General features: G+C 48.2%; 1 protein-coding gene and 1 long non-coding RNA gene across 6 annotated transcripts in view; both read right to left on the bottom strand.

Moving 5' to 3' along the window:
- Positions 1-16,225, bottom strand: part of LOC116824038 (uncharacterized) — a 141,671-nt gene that overhangs the window by 33,491 nt on the left and 91,955 nt on the right. The window lies entirely within an intron of this gene.
- BCO2 (beta-carotene oxygenase 2) overlaps positions 1-16,225 on the bottom strand; it is an 86,682-nt gene that overhangs the window by 16,891 nt on the left and 53,566 nt on the right. For all 5 annotated transcript variants that reach the window (XM_075073600.1, XM_075073599.1, XM_075073601.1 and 2 more), the window contains 3 exons: positions 5,705-5,909; positions 2,308-2,519; positions 28-143 (listed from right to left, as the gene is read on the bottom strand). In XM_075073600.1, the coding sequence (XP_074929701.1) occupies positions 28-143; positions 2,308-2,519; positions 5,705-5,909 (533 nt within the window). The remainder of the gene's footprint in view (positions 1-27; positions 144-2,307; positions 2,520-5,704; positions 5,910-16,225) is intronic.

The following is a 16,225-nucleotide window of genomic DNA, read 5'->3' as shown; positions in this document are numbered from 1 at the left end:
AAACCCGTCATCCCACCCACTCTTTACCTTCTCCTTGGTTTCCAGGGTTTCTGGATCCACTTTGCGCATGAAGTTGGTCTCAGTGCTGACATAATAATCTCCCTTGTACACCACGTAGTTCACACTGGAGTTATCCGTTGGCCCTGAAGCAAAATCCCAGAGTAATGCAGATGCATTAAGTTCACACCTCGCTACAGCAAGTTAGGCATATTTAAACAAATAAATTAATTTCCCTAACGACGCAAATCCCTTTCAGGACAGACAGATTAAAAACATCTTAATGATTGACAGCAGCACACAGGGCTCTCCCTATGCAGGTGAGTTCATGCCAAAGAACAAAGACTTGTTTTTAAGCCAAACCGAAGAAGTCTGATCCCTTTTGGTTCAGGTACTGCTAAGTCATTGTGCAGGCTCATTTCAGTTTCTTCCAACTAAAGGAAACCAATGATATTACAAATGGAATCATGCAGACCTGAGGGAAAGGCAACCCCTGGCAAGGGCTGAAATGCCCTTTATTATAAGGCCAGACAACCAGTTGCCAGTATTTATCAGAAAGTATGAGCAGAGAACCCAGACTGTACTGTGTATAGGAGGCCAGGTCAGCAATGTAAAAAGCAGAAGCAGGCCCCATAGTGGGACGATGCAAATCAAAGGGAATGCAAGGGGCATTGGCCAATCACTTGGGACATTAATGGGATTGGACAAAATAACAGGAAAGGTACAAAAGGGAATTATCTGGCAGTGACTTCTATCAGGAGTTGGTGGGCAGGGATGGGGTGGGGGTGCAAGAGGAATTGGTTGGAGGAGACCTGAGAAGCATTTTCCACCTCAACTTCACCAAAGCCTTGTCTACACTAGAGAATAAATCAGTTTGTAACTGAACTGGATGCACTGAAACAGTTTAAGACAAACATTTCAGCACCAACATGTGAAATGGATTGGTTTCACCCTGTACTCACGCTAACGTTGTCCTAAACCATTTCAGCTGCAATGGCCACTGAGTATCTGCCTACAATTCCTAGCCCAGCTCCTGGAAGCATTCTAGATTGCAGAAGGCTAACAAAATGAACCAGTGGCTCTTTGACTGGTTATTAAACCCACTGACGGATGGCCTGTCTAATTATTTATTAGACCAGTTAGGGCATTTCTAGGTGTAGACACAAGTGTTCTAGAAATGTTCTAGAGGCTTTAACCAATTTAAGCTCTTAAGTGTGGAGCAGGCCAAAGGAGCAGTAAGTGGGCCACTGATTTGCTGGGAACGGATGGGTTGCAGGCAGACTGAGCTGTGTTTGCTGGCTTCATACTGGAAAGTCTGTGATTCGCTCAAGAGATGTTAACTAACCAGCGGTGGGGCTGGGGAGTTCCAGGGAATCCCCCACCGGCAGTGGGGTCTGGGAAGCTCCATGGAATCCCCCACTGGCAGTGGGGGCTGGGGAGCCCCGAGGAATCCCCCGCCACCCACAGGGGCTGGAGAGCTCTGGGGAATCCCTTGCCATCCACAGGGGCTGGGGAGCTCCGGTAAATCCCCCGCCACACATGGGGGCTTGGGAGCTCCTGCTGCTGTGGGGCCCCAATATCACAGATGTCACAGAATCTGTGACTTCCACGACCTCCGTGACGTACTCGTAGCCTTAACTATCATCCAACAGCTAATGGTACTTCCACTTGTGTGTGCCATCCTCTCCTCACCCATATCACCCTCCCGCCCCTTATCACAGGAAGGAATGGAATAGCCTACATACCCTAAAAGTGTAGCAGGGCATGGGGCTTTCAAGACAGGTTTGTATCAAAAAGAATGGAGGATTGTGTAATGCTCAACACATAGGGTGTTCCTCATGAGAGGAGGTGTAGGATTTACATAACCCTTGGAACAAGATTAATCAAATTTTATAACAAACCCCAAAATTAAGTAAAGGGCATCAAAGGGACCAATGGCGAGAGGCGCTGAGCTACCCAGGGCTCCCATCAATTTCACCTGTAGCTGTGTGTGCCCCCAGCACCTCTGGAGACCAGATCCAAGGTGCACAAACATTTTAGTGAGCTACATTTCTGATTTTGGGTGAAAACAACATGCGGGGGGGGGGGGGAGCCAAAATCCCAAGTTAAGTGTGTCTATTTCAGATGAGTTTGGCTCAGAGTTTCTTCAGAGGGGTGATCCCCACAGAAACATGACCACTCAAAGCAAAACCACTAAAACTTCCACACAGCTCCCTTCAAACCTAAAAGCTGTTCCTCCAGGCAAATATCACCCACTTGGGATGCATACCACCTCCAAGAACATTGCTTTCAGCTAAGGAATATACTTACGTGGCATCTCAAACCATGATACGAAGCGCCCAAAGATGCTCTTGCACGGGTCCGGCATAGCCAGGGTTCCAAACTCCGAGACCATGATCCGATTGTGCCGGCTGTTAGTCACATAGGAATCACTCTGCAGGAACTTGCTCCTGTAAGTCACGATGCCATTTTCCAGTTGGAACTGATGCAGCAGGGCCATGCCATCAAACCAATGGTTAAATCTTCCAGCAGAACAGAGAAACAAAATCACAGAAAGAAGGCTCAGTGTGGTGCCACATCCTCCCATGCCTTCTCCTAAATCCCTGGTGTTTGTTATGATTTGTGCTATAATCTGAGAACCGGATCCTACAAACACTTTTTGTGTGTGCAAGTGGAAGAGAGCATGAACACAATGGAAAAACTCAGACATGCAGCTACTCACGTGCCACTCATGTGTCTGAAGGCTTGGGGTCTAAGTTTAGAGACACACTAAAATTCTCAAAAGCATCTGGGGGTTTGTCTACACAGCAACCGATAGCAAGTCTTGGACCCCAGGTGCTTGGACCCCAGGTGCTAAAAATAGCTGTGTAGACATTTGGGTTCAGGTTAGAGCGCAGGCTCTAAAACAGGGGTGGCCAACCTGTGGCTCCGGAGCCACATGCGGCTCTTCAGAAGTTAATATGCAGCTCCTTGTACAGGCACCGATGCCAGGGCTGGAGCTACAGGCACCAACTTTCCAATGTGCCAAGGGGTGCTCACTGCTCAACCCCTGGCTTTGCCACAGGCCCTGCCCCCACTCCACCCCTTTCCATGCCCTCCCCTGAGCCTGCTGTACTCTCACTCCTCCCCCTGCCCGAGCCTCCTGCACACCACAAAACAGCTGATTGGGAGGTGTGGGGAGGGAGTGGGAGGCGCTGGAGGGAAGGAGGTGCTGGGAGCTGGAGGGGAGCTGATGGGGGGCTGCTGATGTATTACTGTGGCTCTTTGGCAACATACATTGGTAAATTCTGGCTCCTTCTCTGGCTCAGGTTGGCCACCCCTGCTCTACAGCCTGGAGGGGGGGAGGGGCGTCAGAGCCCAAGCCCAAACATCTGCATAGCTGTTTTTAGTGATGTAAGTGAGACATGAGAATTAATTCTGCTTTACTCTGTGCTGATTAGGCCTCAGCTGGAGTACGGTGTCCAGTTCTGGGCTCCACATTTCAGGAAAGACTGGACAAATTGGAGAACGTACAGAGAAGAGCAGCAAAAATGATGAAAAGTCTAGAAAACACGACTTATGAAGGCAGATTGAAAAAATTGGGCTTGTTTAGTCTGGAGAAGAGAAGACCGAGAGGGGATATGATAACAGTTTTCAAGTACATAAAAGATTGTTACAAGGAGGAGGGAGAAAAAATGTTCTTTTTAACTGCTGAGGATAGGACAAGAAGCAATGGGCTTAAATTGCAGGAAGAGCAGTTTAGGTTGGACATTAGGAAAAACTTCCTATCAGGGTGGTTAAGCACTGGAATAAATTGACTAGGGAGGTTGTTGAATCTCCCTTATTGGAGGTTTTTAAGAGCAGGTTGGACAAACTCCTGTCAGGGATGGTCTAGATAATACTGTGCCCTGCCATGAGTGCAGGGGACTGGACTAGATGACTTCTCAAGGTCCCTTCCAGTCCTGTGATTCTATGAAGCACAACAAGCCCCATGAGTCTGGCTATAGACCCAAGCTCTGAAACTTGCTGCCACAGGCTGCCGCTTGCAGTATAGATGTGTCCCAAGGGTAAGTCTATACTGGAATAAAAAACCTGTGGCATGGCCATGGCTCTCCCGGAACAGCTTACTAGGGATCACAGGAGTTGGGCTGCAGGGCTAAAAATTGCTGTGTAGAAACCTTCATTCTGAGCTGGAACCTGGACTCTGTGGGCCCTTCCAATGTGTGGGTCCTGGAGCTCAGTCTCCAGCATAAGCCCAAAAGTCTGTGCAGCATTTTACAGCCCCACAGCCTAAGCCCAGTGAGCCCAAGTCAGTGACCTGGCCCAGCCATGGGTGTTTAATTGCTGTGTAGACGTACCCTAAGTAGCTTAAGTGTCTCAGGGCTTGGCTACACTCAAAACTCCAAAGCGCTTTGAAGTGCGAGTGTGGTCAACAGCGCCAGCGCTGGGAGAGAGCTCTCCCAGGCACTAGCAGGTATCCACCTCCCCGTGGGGATTAGCTCCCAGCGCTGGGGCTCTGTTTACACTGGCTCTTTGCAGCGCTGTAACTTGCTGCGCTCAGGGGTGTGTTTTTTTCACACTCCTGAGCAAGAAAGTTGCAGCACTGTAAAGTGCCAGTGTAGCCAAGGCCTAAGTCTCATTTCCAAAAGTGACTTTAGGCACCTAGACACCTCAGTACCATTCACTTTCAATGACTCAAGCTCCTAAGTGCCTAAGTGTCTTTTGAAAATGGGCCTTGGTGCTTTTAAAAACGTGACCCACAAGCTTTCATGGACTGAAACGATGTTGTTCTACAAAGCCCCTGCATGCTTATGGTGCTGCAGAAACAGAACACATATTAGGGCTTGTCTTCACTAATACTTAGTGCATGGCAAGCTGGGGTGTAAATCTATCCCCAGGAGCCTGTTGTGTGCTGAATGTCTAACCATTCCCCAGCACACTTTGATCTACTCCTGTTTTGTTATTTAAAGCCTCTTGAGCAAGAAACAATCTGGGAGCAAAGGGCCAAACTACAGCACTTTGCAGAATTCCATCCCCTCCACAGAGGAGAAGATGCTCTGTCAGGCCTTTTGAAGAAGACCAGTTTTTCAGAGGTAGAACATCAGGTACGCTGATCTCCATCAGCCACTCTTGTTCCCATCCAGTCAATGTGAAGATGAGCCACCTCTGTGGGTTTGCTTGAGTGACAGACTCTCAGTCAAACACAGGTTTGGGTTCTAACTTATTAAAAATATAGATCGACTTTTGTTTTGAAATGGAAGAACACCAACCAGTGTGAGGGCTGGGTTGGTTTTTAAAGCCACACAGACAGCTTAGTGTAATCAGGATGGCAAATGAAGCCTGGGATTGCAGGGTGGGAGTGGGAAGTGGCTGTTACAGACAGAGCACTGGGAGTCAGGAGGTCAGGGTTTCATCCCCAGCTTTGTTAGCTAATGACGTGGCCTTCAGCTGGTCACAGCCTCTGTGTCCCCACCTTTAAACTGTGGAAAAACACCTTCCTACTTCCTAGGAGGATTAATGAATGGGGCTAGTAAAGGTGCTGAAAGCTTCTAGATGAGAGAAGAATTTGCATTAGAAGAATGGGATCTACAGGCATTTCCTCATAGTCACACATCTTCAGAGCTAAGGAAGGCCCCTAATGGCTGCGATTCATTTGTGAAGGTGCCTTCTAGGTTTGACCAACGCCCAGCTTGGCATCATTAGAAAGTACGATCAAATCTGGACTTACTTCTCCTCTCCAAATTCAAACTTCCCAGGCCCATTCCTTAGCAGGCTGCCATTAAGCCACTTGGGAATGTGCCCTTTGACCTTTGTCAGGATGGGCTGAGGGGTCTCTTCCACACTTCTCATTAGTGGGGAGATGCATTGCAAACCCTTCCGGTTGCTGAAGGTGACCGGCTCCTGTTGTGGGCTTGGCAGAACGTCCTTTAGAACTACAAAGAACAAACAAGAGGTTAGAAAACAGCAAGCAACTAAGGCCCTTAGTGCTAAATGCTAGAGACTGACAGCCACCAGCCTAGATACCTGCAGCATGGTCTTGGAGTTCTATGACAAAAGCATCCTGCAAATAACCAAAATGTAACGGATGTTCAAAATAAAGCTCTGCTTCAAAGTGTCTGTCAGTCATAGAGAGCTGAAAATTCAGTGCATTAAATCTTACTGCGATTAATCCAGCACAGACACCTGCAAGGTGCTTTTTTTATGTTCCAGAGAGGGAGGAAATGAACTTTTCAGGAAGACTAAGCTAAAATAATTTATTTGAACATGTAACAACAACAAGTGAGGGATACAGATATTTGTTATGACCACCTAGAGATAGAGACTACAATGTGCCCAGAAATAAATAGATTGCAACCTAAATAGAGAAAACACAAAGTGGTGCTTTTAGGGCTTGGCTAAACTTGAAACTTCCAAGTGCTGCTGCGGGAGCGCTGCCAAGGAAGCGCTTTGAAGTGTGAGTGTGGTTGCAGCGCCAGCGCTGGGAGAGAGCTCTCCCAGCGCTGCACGTGCTCCACCTCCTCATGGGGATTAGCTTGCAGCCGCACTCCCAGCGCTGCGGCACTGTTTACACTGGCGCTTTACAGTGCTGTATCTTGCAGTGCTCAGGGGGGTGTTTTTTTCACACCCCTGAGCAAGAAAGTTGCAGCGCTGTAAAGCGCTAGTGTAGCCAAGGCCATAGATTCCCCAGCAAACCTCATGCTGAACTCCTCCAAAGGCTCCGCTGTTCCACCAATACCAGCGCAAGAGGATCTATTACAGATTCTATGCAGGCAGCTAGGTCTTCCCTCTGAGTGACGGTTCATTGCACTACCAGATGGGCTGGGAACAATGCAGGTAAGGAAAGCAATACAGAGGAGCCACCTTAGCACTACTACAGACCAGACCCAGGCTCAGCCAGCCTGGGAGCAGCATGGAGACTACATGCTCAGTCCTGGGATTTTCCAAGGAGTGATGGGAGATGATGCATCGGTACAGGGCAGTACCTCTATCAAGCTGTTGAGGCTCCATTATAAAATGTGTTTCTCTGTTCACCTGGATACCTTGGTAATGGGTACATTAGAAACACAGAGGAGACTGGCCACAGAGGAACATTTTTGTACAGCTCGTTACTTAGTTAATTGGCTTCCATGGCCCCAGGGTGGTTCTGAACACACACTGTAAAGGCACAAAGAGCAGGAGAGCAAGATCACAATGTTCATGCCCTAGGGGATACGTGCAGCTTCTCGCAGATGCAACAAGTCAGATGTCGCACATGACTCAGTGGGTGGGAAAAGGGCACATCTGAGTATCTGCCGGGGACGTGCCTAGTCACATCTAGGGCTTGGCTACATTGGAGAGTTGCAGCGCTGGTGATGGCTTTACAGTGCTGTAACTTACTCACCGTCCACACTTGCAAGGCACATCCAGCGCTGTATCTCCCTGGCTACAGCGCTGCATGTACTCCACCTCTGCCTGGGGAATAACAACTGCAGCGCTGGTGATGCAGCGCTGCTCCACCATTGTGGCCACCAAAAGCGCTGTTATTGGCCTCCAGAGGTATTCGGAGGTATCCCAGAATGCCTGTTCAGCCACTCTGCTCATCAGTTCGAACTCTACTGCCCTGGCCTCAGGTGACCCCGCCCTTTAAATGCCCCGGGAATTTTAAAAAATCCCCTTCCTGTTTGCTCAGCCAGGTGTGGAGTGCAATCAGTGAATCTTTCCAGGTGACCATGCCTCCACGCGCCAAACGAGCCCCAGCATGGAGCAATGGCGAGTTGCTGGACCTCATCAGTGTTTGGGGGGAGGAAGCTGTGCAGTCACAGCTGTGCTCCAGCTGTAGGAATTATGATACCTATGGGCAGATATCAAGGGCCATGCTGGAAAGGGGCCATGACCATGGGACGCTGGTGCAGTACAGGGTTAAAGTGAAGGAGCTGCCAGAGTGCTTATTGCAAAGCCCGCGAGGGAAACCGCCGCTCTGGTGCTGCCCTCACCGACCTGCCGTTTTTACAAAGAGCTGGACACGATACTTGGGGGTGACCCCACCTGCCAATCCAAGGACCACAGATGGACACTTCCAGAGGGGAGGGAGGAGGAGGAGCGGGGGAGGAGGAAACCGAGAGTGAGGGTACTGGGGTGGGGGGGAGACACCCTGGAGTCCCAGGAGGCGTGCAGCCAGGAGCTCTTCTCAAGCCAGTAGGAAGGTAGCCAGTCGCAGCTGGAAGGTACTTGGTGAAGGACAACGCAGAGGAGCGGGTTCCCAGTAAGCAGCTTGTATTTTCAGGATGGAAATGTTTCGGGAGAGGAGGGAGGGTCAGGGCTGCATGCATGCATGCCTAGATGTGGAATAGCCCATTGATGTGGTCTATCACGTTGCGGTAATCGGCCTCGTAATCTCTTCAAAAGTTTCTGCCAGAGCGTGGGCAATGCGCTTGCACAAGTTTATTGGGAGAGCCACTGTGGTCCTTGTCCAGTCAGGCTAATGCATCCGCGCCACTGTGCGCGAGGGGGGGGGGACCATTGCTGCACACAGGCAAGCTGCATAGGGGCCAGGGCGGAATCTGCATTGCTGTAGAAGACCCTTCCACTCTTCCCAGGTGACCCGCAGCAGCGAGATATCTTCCAGGATTAACTCCTGTGGAAAATGTTGGGAGAGTGTTCAGTGTAGGTGCCCCCTGCAGCTGTTTGCTTTCCCAATGCACAAAACCCTGCAGTGCAGCCCAGAAGCAATCAGTCCCCCTTACTCACCATTTCGGGGCTCCTGTGGGTTATGTGCGCTCTCTTTGGCATGGGAAAATTATGCTATTGTGAAGACTGTAAACTCCTTCACTGTGTGAGAATAACTGTCTGAGATATAAACAATGCTGCCTCTGTTAACTGTTGCCTGTTTTTTTGCCTTTCTACAAGCAACCTTGACTTCTTGGATGCCAGTGTTATCAACAGCTGAAAGACTCCAAAACCTGTGGAAGAAGCCGCGAAAAAGCAAAGACAACCTGCTGCAAGCAGTTATGGATCACTCTGCCAGAGAGAATCAAAAACTGCAGGACTGGAGGGAAAGGGAAAGCAGGATCCGCCAGAGAAACGCAGCGGCCAGGAAGAAAAGCACAAAGCAGCTGATAAGCATCCTGGTGCGCCAAGTGGACTCTATCCAGGCGCTCGTAGACATGCAGGCAGAGCACTACCGAGCTGGCCCCCACCCCGTGCCAAAGCTCTTTCCCTTGTGCCCCAATGTCAGCTCAAACCCCCTTCCCCAGCATCCAGGTTCTTACCACCATCAGCTGCCTCCAACACCTGTACATTCACCAAACCAGCCCTGAGAACTATGACCCTTACCCTCTGCACTCAACCCCCATCACCATGCAGTATATAGGCATCCTGAAGTGCAGCAGTCATTGCACAGCACTCCAGACAGACATATTCAAACCTGTGACTGTACAGTTCCCCACCACACCCCCCTGCCCTTTTAGGTTCCCAAAATGTGTGTGAGTCTGTCAATAAAGTTATTTTCTTTTCAAGTAAATGAATTCTTGGCTTTGAAAAACAGTCTTTATTATTGCAGAAAGTCAAAAGATACCTTTAGCCCAGGAAAGAAACAGGCATTGCAAATCAGCTTAGGAAAAACAGATTCCTACTAACATTGTAACCACTGCACTTCACTCCGTGCAAGGCACCAAACATTACTGTTGGTTTTCAGCCTCAAATTCCTCCCTCAAGGCATCTCTAATCTTTGAAGCCCTGTGCTGGCCTCTCTAGTAGCCCTGCTCTCTGGCTGTGCAAATTCAGCCTCCAGGCGTTGAACCTCAGAGGTCCATGCCTGACTGAATGTTTCACCCTCCCTTCACAAATATTATGGAGGGTACAGCACGCGGATATAAGCCGCAGGGATGCTGCTTTCCCCCAAGTCTAGCTTCCCATACAGAGATCTCCAGCACCCTTTTAAACGGCCAAAAGCACACTCCACAGTCATTCAGCACCGGCTCAGCCTGTAGTTGAACCGGTCCTTGCTCCTGTCAAGCTTCCCTGTATACGGTTTCATGAGCCAAGGCATTAATGGGTAAGCAGGGGGTCTCCAAGGATCACAATGGGCATTTCAACGTCCCCTACTGTGATCTTCCAGTCTGGGAAAAAAGTCCTGGCCTGCAGCTTCCTGAACAGGCCACTGTTCCGAAAGATGCGTGCATCATGCACCTTTCCAGGCCAGCCTGTGTTAATGTCAATGAAACCCACGGTGATCCACAAGCGCCTGGAGAACCATAGAGAAATACCCTTCCGATTAATGTACTGGATGCTAGGTGTGGTGGTGCCAGAATAGGAATATGCATCCCATCTATCGCCCCTCACAGTTAGGGAAACCCATTTGTGCAAAGCCATCCACAATGTCCTGCATGTTCCCAGAGTCACGGTTCTTCTTAGCAGGATGCGATTAATGGCCCTGCAAACTTGCATCAACACGATTCCAACGGTCGACTTTCCCACTCCAAACTGGTTCCCGACCGATCGGTAGCTGTCTGGAGTTGCCAGCTTCCAGATTGCAATAGCCACCCGCTTCTCCACCGCAGGGCAGCTCTCAATCTTGTGTCCTTTGCGCCACAGGGTGGGGGCGAGCTCCTCACACAGTCCCATGAAAGTGGCTTTTCTCATCCGAAAGTTCTGCACCACTGCTCGTCATCCCAGACTTCCATGACAATGTGATCCCACCACTCAGTGCTTGTTTCCCGAGTCCAAAAGCGGCGTTCCATGGTGCTGAGCATTTCTGTGAATGCCAGAAGCAATTTTGTGTCGTACGCGTCAGGCAATTCACTATCATCGTCGGACTCCTCATCACTTTGAATCTTAAGGAATAGCTCAACTGCCAAACGTGATGTGCTGGCGAGACTTGTCAGCATACTCCTCAGCAGTTCGGGCTCCATTTCCTACAGAAATTGCGCTGCACAGAAACCGTTGAGAGAGTCAAGATGGCGCCAAATGTGGATGGAAAAACAGGGATTGCTGGGATGTGAAGCGATGCATCATGGGACATTGGGACAGGAAGCAGAATGACACGCACCCTCAGCCCCCTTCCCACAACCCACGGCACCAAAATGGGATGAGGTGCTCTGTGGGATAGCTGACCATAATGCACCACTCCCAACAGCGCTGCAAATGCTGCAAGATGTGGCCACACTGCAGCAGTGCTAGCTGTCAGTGTGGCCACACTCCCCAGCGCTTTCCCTACACAACTGTACAAAGACAGCTGTAACTCCCAGCGCTGCACACCTGCAAGTGTAGCCAAGCCCCTAGGCAAAAAGCACTTTAGTTCCCTAACAGTCATGCCTGCTACTTGCTGTTGGAAACCAAGAAGGATTAGCTTTGTTTGTAAAAAATAAAACAAACTCTCTGTATGGGTGCTGACTGGGATACGGGATTGGTCACCTCCATAAAAGCCACCTTTAGAACAAACAGGCTTCTCTCAAACTGGGCATGCATTTGTCATGCAAGACCCCTTCTCAGTCGTGGCACCAGCAGATCACCTGCTAGGCAGAAAGTCCCCTGTGCTGTAATAACTGTAGAACAAAGGTCAATTGCATCTTAGCAGCTTTCTCCTCTATTTTACAGACTGCATTCTTTCCCCTTGTTGTGGCACTGTTCTCTTTTAAGGCTCCTGCTTCTTATCTGCTCTGAGAGCCAGACAGCTTCCCCTCCACTTGGGTGATGAAAGCTGTTTAACCCTGAGTGGGTAACCAAAGGCAGAACTTGCCCCAGGGATATCACTGCTGTATGAGGTATTACTGTTTTGGCAATGCAATTAGTTTGTACTTTATCAACTCTTAATTTACAGCAAGGAGCCCTATAACCCTGTAAACTATTTCCTTGCCCTCCATTCTGGTAAGCTAGCTACTGACACAATGTTATTGTAAACCTAACTCTATCCATAGTCTAGATTCTGTCCTTCTCACCTACACTCAGAGCTCACTCCCTTCCCCATTTCTCAATCCGCAGATCTGTGCATCTCTCTCCTTAGCTCAGCCACATCTGCCTTGAGGCAACATTCCCAGTGCCCAGTAAGTGCAATCTTTCCACCATTCAGCCACTGTGGTGACAATGCTGTGCTGCCTCTCAGCTGCTCTCCTTATCATCATGCAAAAGGCACTGTTAGTATCTAATATTTGTATAGCAGGAGCACCTATATCAGGCTCCACTGTGCCAGGCACTGTACACACTTGTAACAAAGAGATGGACCCTGCTCCAAAAAGCTTTTAAGCTTCTAAGTATGCTAGGTTTTTAAGAACCAAGGGATCCCAGCTCGCTTAGGAAGGGGGGCTGGTGGCATAGCACATAGAGTGACTCCATACACATCAGTTCTGAAAAGGTAAATGGCCTTTTCTGGAAGGATGCTTCCATTCACAGTATCTCCACTAACTTCTCTTGCTGCTCTATGGCCCCGTTTAAGGATGTATACAGTGGGGCCATCTTGGCCATTAAACAGATGAGAGGGAATTTTAGAAAGAAAAGAAAATCCCATTTTCCAGCATTCTCACTGTCCCTATGGGGCAAGGGTTTGACCATAAAAATCAGTCTGGTTCCATTGTCCATGCTGGTCTCATTCCCATGCCTTTGTTGTCAGTTGCATCCAAACAGAAGCCTTCATGCAAATTAGAGTGATACCCTCACAGCAGCAGCATCTGATTCCTCCATTGATTTGCACTGTGCTGTTGCTGAGATATCACAACGATAAGTACCCTAGAAATACATAACTAAAAAGGCAGACCCCAACATGGGTGTAGAACAATGAGACTGTTGGCAACGATTAGTAGGGTCAAGTCAGGAGAAATCCTTTTCCCACACCAGCTCTGTAAAGTCAATAAATTTCCAGGCAGGAAGGGCTTTGACATCTCATTTACAAGCCCAGCATGCTGATTCCGTGCCTGGACTGGAGAGGGGAAGGATGGCCCAGTGGTTATGATGCTGCCCTGTGTGCTTGACTCTAGTTCAATTCCCTGCTCTGCAGCAGAATTCCTGTGAGACCTCAGACAAATCACACAGGGTGTATTTACGCTGCAGCTGAAAGCAGGTAGACAGATTCACACTAGCTCTATTCAAGCTAATGTGTTAAAGGTAGCAGTGTGGACCTTGTGACATGGGTGACAGCTTGGGCTAACAACCTGAGTCCAATCCTGCCCAGTCCCTGGGGTCCAAGCTCAGGTGGCTAGCCTGTGTCCATGCTGCTATTTTTAGCACACTAGCTCAGGCCTCACTAGCGTGAGTCTGTCTACCCAGACTGGAAAGTTCGCTCCCAGTTGCAATGTAGACATACTGTTAGTCTCTCTGGGACTCAGTTCCCCACCTGTATCTCCATGATCTGTGCAGAGGTAAAAAAGCCAAAACTATTGGCATGGTAATCCTGCTGCCTCCCAGAAGAGCTTACTAAGGAGTTAGACCCAGATTGTCTAAGGTATTTAGGCCCTAACTCCTACTGAAATTAATGGGAGTTAGGTTCCTAAGTACCTTTGAGGATCTGGGCTTTAGTCTTGTTATCCAAAGACCACATAGGCCTTCAGAAGGGAGCATCAGAATCCTGGAACTGTTCTGTATCCCTAGCAGTGCAAAAGCTTGGCGTGGGAGTGACCAACTCTCCATAAGGGGCCTGGTTGCACAGCATTAGCACACACCTTTCTGATCCCTGAGGTGGAATCAGCCAGCCCCACGCCTACATATTACAGCATCAAAGCTGAACAGTGAATAAAACCTGCTGCAACAATTCTGTTTTCAAGGTATTTCCACTATACCTGTCACTGTCCTATCTGAGTCTTAGTTTTTATACCTATTCATGTAGGTGGTTTTGCCATAGACCCAAATTCTCTCTCCTCTCTCATCACTTTCCGGTAAAGTATTTTTAAAAGAGTCCCTGATTACAACATCTTATGCTGTAAAGACAACAGTTAGTGCCATGCACAGCAACAGAAAACAAGCTGAACACGGATGCCTGGAATGAGATGGACTGTCCTCCAGTTGAAGTCTTTAAATCAAGACCAGACATCTTTCTAAAAGATCCACTTCCTTTCAACCACAAGGTATTCTGCTGGATGCAGGAACGGCTGGGTACAATTCTTCAGCCTGCATTATGCAGGAGGTCAGAATGGATGATCACAATGGTTTCCTCTGGCTAAGAACTATATACACAAAACGATGGCGTTTAAATTAGCTGTTACAACTCAAGAACAATATCTTGGAATCATTGGGGATAGTTCTCTGAAAACATCCACTCACTGTGCAGCAGAGGCCAAGCAAAGCTAACAGGATATTAGGAATCATTAGAAAAGGGATAGATAATAAAACAGAAAATATCATAATGCCACACTATAAATCCATATATGCCCACACCTTGAATACAGTGGGCAGTTCTTGTCATCCCATCTCAAAAAAGGTATATTAGAATTGGAAAAAGTACAGAGAAGGGCAACAAAAATTATTAGGAGTATGGAATAGTTTCCATACTAGGAGAGGTTAAAAAGACTGGGACTGTTCGTCTTAGAAAAGAGATGACTAAAGAGATATGATTGAGATCTATACGCATACATAAAAAAGCATGTATGGTATGGAAAAAATGAATATGGAAGTGTTATTTACCCATTCATATAACACAAGAACTAGAGGTCATCCAATTAAATTAATAGGCAGCAGATTCAAAACAAACAAAAGGAAGTACTTCTTCACAAAATACAGTCAACCTGTGGAACTCATTGCCATGGGATGTAGTGAAGGTCAAAGGTATAACTGGATTCAAAACAGAATTGGCTGAGTTCACAGAGGATACATCCATTAATGGCTTCTAGCCAAGATGGTCAGGGACATAATCGCATGCTCCAGGTGTCCCTAAACCTCCAACTACCAGAAGCTGGGACTGGACCACAAGGAATGGATCACTCCAAATTCCCTGTTCTGTTTATTCACGCAGAAGCATTTGGCACTGGTCAGTTAGAACACTGGGTATTGGGCTAGATGGACCATTGATCTGACCCAGTATGGCCATTCTTATGTTCTTGAAATCTGTGAATCTGGTGTGCACTCAAAAATTGCTCACTGCTAACAATGGATGTCAGTCACAAGTTCGGCATCACAGTTTAACAACTAGCAGAGTCCAAGTCAAATTATGGACATCAGTGCTGTTATGTTCACAGCACCCATAATTAGATAAGCACATCAATACCCTTCCTGAAAGGTTGCAACATAACACTACTTCATTTCTTAGAATTCAGAACAATAACACACAAGAACTGCAAAAGAGAGAGAGAAAAAACAGACTACTCTCTACAGCAGTGAGACAAAGCTCACCCTATCTTGCTTTAAACTGGCTCTTTCTAGATTTACACCAATTGCACTGACTGCAAGCAGGATCAGAAACCTTGAGCCCCAACTTGAAGTGATAGTTTGCAGCTCCCACATTCCTCAATCCAGCACAAGTTTTGTTTCAGACACCTGTGGTTAAAACTTAAACCAAGTAGGTGTTAACCAAGGGTTTCCAGAATCATGCTGAAAAGTTTAGACTGCTGTACCTTTGCTGTTAGACTGCACCTGAGCCCAGTGCTGGCACCCATTGTCAGCAATGGGTAATTCTTCCTGATATAGACCGCGATAGAGTGGGCTGAGGTGGTTCATGGTATTATTATTTTTAGTCTATGGTAACCCCCACAATGTCCTGGATGATTTCCTGACATTCAGGAAGGGACAGTGCCTGTCCCCAGAGCTTACAGTTACACGCAGTAGAAAGAGGTATGGGGAAGGGAACCCTTAAAGAGGAAAGGGACGTTGCTTAGTGCACATTGACTAGGAGGTTATTCTGTGTGAAGGGGCAATCTGGAGCCAGCATGCTGGGGCAAGCAGGCAGACAAAGGGAGCAGGCAGAACAGGAACTTGGGCAGAGCACAAGGAGCTTGGCACGTAGGAAGAGATGAGGAAATGTGGTTATTTGAAGACATAAAGTGACATGCAGAGCTTTTCTTGGGCTTTCGACATACAGCTGGGCCAAGCCCTGAAAGGTAGGAACAGCAAAGATATGATGCAGGAGAATGGAAGTCAGGAGAGCAACAGAAGGGACGCTGGCAGGAGAGCCCAGGTGGGCTGCAGGAGGCTTGGAGGTTGGGCACACCCCTGGCTAACTGAGCCACCTATTTATCCTGTAAAGCGGTGTTGTGTCTTTTGCTCTTTACCCAACAAATGTAATATGAAGGAACTATATGAGCACAGTTGGGGGTGCTTACTATGTAGATTGAATATGCTAGGCCTCGCTCCA

This window comes from Chelonoidis abingdonii, chromosome 18, assembly GCF_003597395.2.
Source record: "Chelonoidis abingdonii isolate Lonesome George chromosome 18, CheloAbing_2.0, whole genome shotgun sequence".
In the NCBI taxonomy this organism is placed as follows: Eukaryota; Metazoa; Chordata; order Testudines; family Testudinidae; genus Chelonoidis; species Chelonoidis abingdonii.
This window is presented reverse-complemented; position numbering and strand designations above follow the sequence as displayed.